Here is an 8,034-nt window from a genome sequence, read left to right as displayed (position 1 = left end):
TTCCTCGAGCCCCGGGCTGGGGGTCCCAGACTCAGATTCTGCGCACCGTTGCTTGCTGTGGAAGGGGCGAATAACTTGATTTCTCACAGCCTCCGCCAACAGGGCTTGCTGCTAAGCCAGCCTGGACTTCGCGGCCCTCGCGGGCCCCTACCTCTGGGGAAGAACAGGGAGACCCGGGAGATGGAGGTGGCCCCCCGCACTGAACAGTGGATGCACAGCCACAAGGGGCCGCCACAGGACAAGGGGCAAGGCTGCCCCTTCCCTCTCCCCTGCTCACAGACTAAAGTCTGGACTCGGCTTCTGGACCTGAGAGGGCACAGGAAACTCTTTATTTTGATGGAATCGCCAGCCCCGGCACAATTAATTTTAACTCGTGCAAACTTCACTGCCCACACCCCACACGGGCTCGCTGGCCCAGACTTCTGGGGCCCGCGGTCATCTGGGAGAAGGCTTTCAGCGCCTTTCCTGCGGTGCTTCTTGGAGCCGAATTTGCTAGGCTGCCATTAGCTGCGGTGCTGGGTCAGAAACCTAGCCAGCCCCGTCGGCCCGTCTTTCATTCTTTAATTGTATTGTTGGCTGAAGCCAAAGAAGCTACCAACACCGTCAGGTGGTGGAGGAAGGGGACCCACAGGGAGAGGTCGAGGCCCGGGACGGCCTCGAAGAGGAGGAGTAGAGGAAGGTGGAGCGAATGGTCCATCCAGGTGGGAGCTGGCTCGGCGAGTGGCCGCGCATGTGCGCCTGCATGGAGGCCAGGCTGGGACAGCCGGCCCGGCACAGAGGGCAGCGGTAGGGTGCGGCCCCATGCGTCCGCAGGTGCTTGGTCATGGCTGAGAAGTCCCGGGAGCGCTGGGGGCAGAGGCTACAGGAGAAGGGCTTCTCTCCTAGGGCAGGTGGAGGGGGAGGCCGGTAAAGGAAAGAAGGGGGTGAAGGCTGGCGTAGGGGTTGATCTGGGCGACTGGGCAAGGGAATTGTGTGGGAGCCAAGCACACAGAGAAGGACTCAGGACCAGACAGACCGGAGTTTGGAAGGGAGCAGATAATTTGCACTGGGCGGGGAGCCCATACCTGTGTGGACTCGGTAGTGAGTCTCCATCTGATGCTTGAGTGAGAACCTTTTCCCACAGACAGAACAAGAATAGGGCCGAGACCGGGCAGGTGGGGGTGGGGGAGGTTGTTGGTGGGATGGGCCTGCTGTACTCACATGACCCACACAGGTTGCAAGTGCACCTGTGGGGATAGAGAAGGCAAAGGAGGGCAGGGCTGGGAATCCCAGAGCTGGACCACTGGTACTCCCAGACAAGACACTGGGAGCTACAGTGGGGCTGAGGCAAACGTGCCCTCACCCTACTCACCTGTGTGCCTCTGATCAGACTCTTCCATCTCCCCAGGGATGAACTTTGTGGGGCTCTGGGGGAGGGAACCTGCAGGGAGCAGAGTGAAGGAGGTGCCCTACTCAGGCTGGACTCCTGGAGTCCCAGCCTAAGGAAGGAGAGACCATGTTATAGCATTTGTACAGGGCACTGAGGGGCTTACCTGGGGCAGGACTGGAGTTGGCCAACTGGTTCTGGTTCCAGAGACCTTTCTCAGGGTTCAGGGACAGTGGGATCCTGGGGATGGGGTGGGGAAGAGTTAGCCTTGGCAAAACCCGGGATCCTGGCCAGACCCTTCCAGGAGGGGGAGGTGTCATGAGTCCTCCTCAGGGGCTGGGCTTTGAATTCCCCTATGATGGAAGCTTCTTGTCCTATCATCAGCTCCAGAAATATACAGTAGAGATAAGAGATGTGGTGCCCTTCTACCCATCACTGCTGCCTCTCCTGAGCCACTCCCTCCCAGCCAGGGAGGTCTTCCGTTAGGCTCTTCACTCACCTCTGGTCTCGAGGCCAGACCTCCTGCCAGGCTCCAGTGATGGGGGTGCTATGGGAGAAGGGAGTGCCATATCTGGGTGGCAACAGCAGGATGCTCCACAGGGCAGGCTGGCCCTCCCCCAACCAAGGGGCCTCAGCCGACCAGGGCCTAGGAATGACGCTTGTTTGGAGGGAACCTGGTGGGGGACGGTGGCCAGAGAACTCCCGCAGACTTTCCTCAGAGCCCCTTGGACTCTCCGTCACCCACATAATCACTTCTTGCTTCCCATCTGTTCCCCCATGGCCAATAGGGGATTGCTTGAGTTTTTCCTTTGATCTCATCTGCTCCCCCGCACCCTCCTGCATTGCCTCTGCTATCTCAGGGGTCTCTCTTGATGGCCTTTGCTCATGCAGTATCTCTCGTTCTCTCCAACCAGCTCTAATAAATTTCTCTGGTCTCTGCTCTCCATGTCCCTCCAGTCCTCTCTCAGAATCCCTTGTGGGGTTCTCTGGCTCCTCCTGATGTTCCTTGAGCCCTGGACCCAGTTCTCTAGCCCTGTCCCGTCGAGCCCTCCTGCATGCCTCTTCCAGGGACTGCACCCCCAAGGTTCTGGCCGCTTCCTCAAGGGGTCCCAGTTCCCCAGGCTGCAGTTCTACACTCTCTCCATAAACAAAGTACAGAAGCTGGGCAAAGGTAGAAGGGCTGATGCCTTTCACCAGAGCCCAGCGGCCCCTGCGGCCCAGCTGCTGGCTCACACCTGCCAGGACCAGGCTGTGGGCAGGGAATTCTTGGCTTTCCACAGTGATCAAGGTATCACATAGTGCTGGCCGGAGCCTGGCTGCTAGCCGTACCAGCCGATCAGAGCCATAGGGGCTAGGCAGTCTTGTCGTCGGGAACAGGGGCATTGTGCCTTGCCTGGGTACCAATCTCAGAGGACCTGAAAGAAAGGCCACAGTGTGGGGTCCATGGTGCAAAGGGGAGGGAGGAACAGCGTATTCTCAAGCCTGTGGAGGTGAGGGGAGAAAGAGTGAGTTGCTGGTTCAGAGCTCTCTGTGCCCTGAATGGAACAAATAAACTAACCCAAGAGAGGACCCGAGCTTATCTAGAATTCATAATGGACCAGGGGGTGGGGGTGGCAGGAGAATGGAAATTAGACCATACCCAGGACTTAAAGAATAAGAACCAGGCCATTAACAACCATATCAAATAGTGGGTTTAAGGCTAGTATAGATGGGTCTTGCCAGTTGGCAGTCTCTGACTTAAAAGAGAGCAGACGCTGATACTTCTGCTACTTTAAGCCCTTCTGCAGGGAAAGACCTTGGAGCAGGCCAGGCTTTCTTCTTTCCAGACAAAGAGATCACCATAAGACCCAGTCAGCCCTGGCAGTTAGGGATGGAGCAAGACACAGCTTCATGGGAGAGTTTTGAAAGCTAGTTCCACCCCCACCCCCATCCCCACCCCATCACATTTTGCTGAGTAGTCTTGAGAGGCAGAAAGGACAGTAAGACTGAGGTCATAGCTGCAGGAGGGCATGCCCTAAGACATCAATCGATTATTTCCCTACGGCTGAAACTTCTAGAACATGTCCTCAGAGAAGGACCTGGAAGAGAATCCCATCTAGTGGGTTAAGAGAGCAGGTGCAGAAGCCGCAGAAGAGAAGGTTCCCATCAAGGATGGACAGAGATTTTGAAGAAAGTTTTGACCCCTGAGGAAGTGGGAGAAAGGAAAAGGGGAGGCTATTTTCTTTCCAGATTAGGATAAGGAGATGGTTTAATTTTGTTTTTCATAAGCCAAAAGCAAAGAATAGAAAGAGCCAACAAGGCAGAAATTTATCACACATGAAAACTACCACACTGACTTTTAAGAAGAAAACTGGGAACCCAGATACTAAGAGACAGACCTAAGTGTCTCAGTGCCCAGTAGGCATATTCCTCAGTGTGGGCTCATCATGAGTAAGGACCCTTGTGGGGAGGATTACTACTTGGACCCCTCAGGGAGAAGGCTACAGGTTGGTAGGAAGTGGACAGAAAAAGGGGTGTAATGGGAGGAAAGTCTCAGCTGGGGAGAAGCAACCACTCACCGGTTGTAGCTTCCTCCTGGACACCGCATGCTCTGAACTGCTGTTGGGGCTCCTGGGGCCCCCCTGGAGCTAGCCCCGCCCCTGACCTCACAGTCTTCCATTGGGTGTCCCAAGTATCAGTCTGTCACAGTCCCCCAAGGGGGTGTGGTTTTATACCCCTGGCTCTGCTTCATCCCTCTAGGAGAGACCACCTCCTCTACTTCCAGATTCAAGACATTCTGCCTCCCTTCCTGTCTCATTTCATTTGTGAACTTCTAGAGTCAAAGAAATTCATGTGAGGGGGTGCCTGGCTGGCTCTGTTTGTAGAGCATGCAACTCTTGATCTTGGGCTTGTAGGTTTGAGCCCCATGCTGGGTGTAGAGATTACTTTAAATGAATAAAATAAAAATCAAGGAGCGCCTGGGTGGCTCAGTTAGTTATGCATCTGCCTTCAACTCAGGTCGTGATCTCGGGGTCCTGGGATTGAGCCCTGTGATGCATCAGGCTCCGTGCTCAGCCGGGAGTCTGCGTTTTCCTCTCTGCCCACCCCCACCCCCCCATGCGCTCTCTCATGCACGCTCTCTGCTGTCTCTCAAATAAATAAATAAAAATCTTAAAAAAAAAAGTTCATCTCGCAGCAAGAACCTTGGAATAATCAGACCTGCATTTGAGTCTCATCTCTGCCATTTACTAGTTGAGTCACGTTGGGCAAGTCACCTCTCTGAGCCTCAGTTACCTCATCCATGAAATAGGGATAACCTTTGCTTACCTCATTTGGAGGTGAGGGTGAAGATGAAACGACATGATGAATGTGAAAGTGGTTTGTCAGTACATAGCATCATTCAAATAGGATTAGTTCTTCTGAGAAGTGTCAGAGCTCTAGAAGCTGGAAGCAGTTTCTACTACCTCAGAAGTAAAAAGGACTGACACATCTGGATTCAGAGGAGAGAGTGAAGGAGGGCCAAAAGCATGCCTTGTCCTTCCTCTCCCTGACTTAGTACTAGGAAGCCGTAACTGCTCTGTGGAAATGACCCCTGTCATCTGGGCCACCACTGGGGACTGAATGTACAAGTGACTCAGATTCTCCCATCAAGCTCTGAAGGGGGCAACCCCAGAAAGGGCCTGCGGTGGTCTTCGAAGAGAAAACTCCCTTTTCTTGGGTTGATGACAAATGACATTTCCCCGAAATCAGAACTCCGGGGTTTCTTTCACTTCCTGTCAAAAGGGTCGAACTCTCAGGAGATTTCCCCTGTTTTCACACGTTAGCACTCGTTAACCTGGGGAAAGGATGAGGTCTGAAAGACTCAAATTTCTTTTCCTGTTTTTTATTATTCCATTAACCCTCATCCTGTGGCAATTTTTTCATTCATTCAACAAGCGTAGAGAAATCATTTATGATATGTGCCTGGTGTATCATATATGCCCAATAAATAACTGGAAGATAAAAAAATCAGGCATTGGTAGGCTGCTCTGGTGACCTGACACAGTCTGGTTCACCCTAGGCTTGTCCTTTACATCCTGGTCCCCTCCTAGACCCAAAACTTTATGTCCCTAAACTCCCGTTTCTCCCTTTGGCTCCAGGACCCCAATATGTTCACACAGCCCCCTACTTTCTCCCTACAGACTTAACATGCCTTCCCCCTCTACCTCTCATTCTAGCTTGAGTATAGACAGATGTTAACCCTTCCTAGATCAGGCAGGGTGTGCCAGTGGGTGGGGCTGGTGGAGGGGCAATAATAGGGTGGGGAGAGGGGAAGATGACTCAGAGTGAAAGGGAAAATGCAAATGGACAGGCCTTATTCATGTGCTACTCTGAACGTTAAATATTTTCCATTTCTGAGCTTTCTAACTCCTCATACCACCACACCCAGGGACTTATTTGACACCCATATAAAAGGCACTTGGCCTGGACATATAAAAGCACCAATCCCGGATATGTATGTATACAGAGAAAAACATTCTTTCTTCAACACAGTAATACAGTCCCTGAAGATATGGAATAAGTGGGGAAAATCATGAGAGAGAAACCCCAAGTGTAGAAGAAAAGGTACAGGGGTCTGGAAGATTACATCATCACCCAGTGGCCTTGCTTCCCAGTCCTACTTCATGTGCCTGTGACTCAGCTCCCCCACTGGTATGATTTACTCATTGATGATCAAAAATATTGGAGACTATGCTCAAAGGGCAGTGTCCTCTATAAGCCAAGTATAGTGACAGGGAGTGTCAGCAGGCTTTCAGGAAACCTAATAGGGAGGAGAAGGGCAAGGGGACTCCCCATTCAGAGAACAAAAGCCCCCCAAGAATGGGAAACCCCATTTTGCCTCCTACTTGGTGTCTACCCCACCTGAGGATATCCTTTTAGAGACTGCCTCCTTAGAGGTATCTCCAGGGTCCTCTACACCTCAGCCCTGAGGCTGGTGATACTCTAGGCCCTTCTCTCTCCGTACATTCTTGACTACACAGCCCAAGCCATCTTGCATTGAGCAGTGACAGCAGAAGCACAAGCAAATAGCACTTTGACTTGGAAGGGTAGGGAAACTGATAACTCTATTCTTGAAAAGTCTCCCATCACAGTCTCAAAAACCTTGTCCACCTTCCACTTCCCAGGATGACTCTGTAGGAATCCCCTGCAGCTGTCTCCTGGGGTGTACCCAGGAAACCATTGGTTCTTTTTTTTTTTTTTAAAGATTTTATTTATTTTTTAGAGAGCGAGAAACAGCATGAGAGGGGCAAGGGTCAGAGGGAGAAGCAGGCTCCCCGCTGAGCCGGGAGCCTGATGTGGGACTCGATCCCAGGACCCTGGGATCATGACCTGAGCCGAAGGCAGACGCTTAACCATCTGAGCCACCCAGGCGCCCGAAACCGTTGGTTCTGAGGACACAAATCTGCATCCTGGGACAGGGTAGAGTGGGTGGGAGAGATTAGGTAGGACATAACCGGAAGGAAGTATGTGGGAAAAAGAGGTATGATTTTTGCCTCTCATTCCCAATACTCATATTACTAAATAAAGTTTAAAATCTGCTATTTTTTAATTCTAACTGATAGGCATGACCATAAGCTCCTTCATATGCCCCTGCAGGTACAACCCAGCTTGATATAAAAATGTCAACACAGCAATACAAGTATGGATTCTCTTTAAAAATAATTAAAACTGGGGCACCTGGGTGGCTCAGTTGGTTAAGTGTCTGCCTTTGGCTCAGGTCATGATAGCAGGGTCCTGGGATCGAGCCCTGCATCGGGCTCCCTGCTCAGCAGGAAGCCTGCTTCTCCCTCTCCCACTCCCCCTGCTTGTGTTCCTTCTCTCGCTCTCTCTCTCTCTGTCAGATAAATAAATAAAATCTTTAAAAAAAAATAATAATTAAAACTAAACCATCAGAATAGGCCAACTAGAGGCATGACTATTTGTTTTATGAAAAATGTTCTCCCTTTATCTCACTTATTTTAAATAGTGAGTATTCCAAAGCCAAATTAAACAAGATTTAATTTAGAAAAATTATATGAACTTTCCACTTTTTCCAGGAACACATCTCTTTCTTCAAATTAAGGTGGTTAAATTCCCCCACAGCATTTTATGCAGATAAAGACCAATTATCCAAATCTTACATGAACTTTCAAATGCCTACTCTTCCTAGTTAAGTACATCCAACACATACCAGAGAAGAGACACCATGGAGTAAATTAGTTTCTTTCTTCCTTAAATCTATGTTTCATATAACTCAAGAACCAGTATAATCATAGCATCTAGGTCATAGAGATCCTATCCTAGCATGTCTTTTGTGGATCAAGTGGAAAAAGAACTAGACTAGAAGTAAAAAAATTTAGGTTCCACTGCATCTTCTCTGGGGGTGGCCTTTTTCTTCAGCCCTAATATGGGGCTAACTCTTCTGAGATCCTCAATTTGCTCACGGGGGCTGTTTTCAAGACCAGTACTGAATGCCAATATTGTGTTAAACCCACTCTGACCCCCTCTGCCTGTGTCCCCCCCCCACCTTGGGCCAAGGATCCTAAGGGCATCTAGGAAGGGCCCACCTGGAACATGTGTCCCCCAGTTCTAGGCTGTGCTCTGGTAACTTGGAACCCTGACTTCCTCACCCAAATGGCCCACTTACCGGACCTACCCAGCCCTCAACC

At 50.9% G+C, this 8,034-nt stretch overlaps 1 protein-coding gene across 6 annotated transcripts; it reads right to left on the bottom strand.

Moving 5' to 3' along the window:
- Positions 1-551: 551 nt before the first annotated feature.
- ZBTB32 (zinc finger and BTB domain containing 32) lies at positions 552-6,580 on the bottom strand. 6 transcript variants are annotated; one of them, XM_081806778.1, is made up of 7 exons: positions 3,925-3,944; positions 2,696-2,781; positions 1,866-2,012; positions 1,533-1,606; positions 1,352-1,420; positions 1,065-1,226; positions 552-881 (listed from the first exon to the last, which is right to left on the bottom strand). In XM_081806778.1, exons 2-7 carry the CDS (start codon positions 2,710-2,712, stop codon positions 604-606), a joined length of 747 nt encoding a protein of 248 aa, XP_081662904.1. In that variant the 5' UTR covers positions 2,713-2,781; positions 3,925-3,944; the 3' UTR covers positions 552-603. The 6 variants fall into 6 exon arrangements, with proteins under 6 accessions (XP_081662904.1, XP_081662900.1, XP_081662901.1 ...); XM_081806774.1 differs by having other exon boundaries at positions 1,866-2,848; positions 3,925-6,580; XM_081806775.1 differs by having other exon boundaries at positions 1,866-2,781; positions 3,925-6,580.
- Between the last annotated feature and the right edge of the window lie 1,454 nt (positions 6,581-8,034).

Source organism: Leptonychotes weddellii, chromosome 16 (genome assembly GCF_054177405.1).
Source record: "Leptonychotes weddellii isolate Sample4059 chromosome 16, ASM5417740v2, whole genome shotgun sequence".
NCBI lineage: Eukaryota > Metazoa > Chordata > Mammalia > Carnivora > Phocidae > Leptonychotes > Leptonychotes weddellii.
Note: the sequence above shows the minus strand (reverse complement) of the source record. Positions and strands in the feature narration are given on the sequence as shown.

Coding starts and splice junctions, on each gene's coding strand:
- ZBTB32 (XM_081806774.1), bottom strand. CDS start 2,749: ATGCCCCTGTTCCCGACGACAAGACTGCCTAGCCCCTATGGCTCTGAT. Junction 1,421..1,532: donor CAACTCCAGTCCTGCCCCAG/GTAAGCCCCTCA, acceptor TGCTCCCTGCAG/GTTCCCTCCCCCAGAGCCCC. Junction 1,227..1,351: donor GTCTGATCAGAGGCACACAG/GTGAGTAGGGTG, acceptor CTATCCCCACAG/GTGCACTTGCAACCTGTGTG.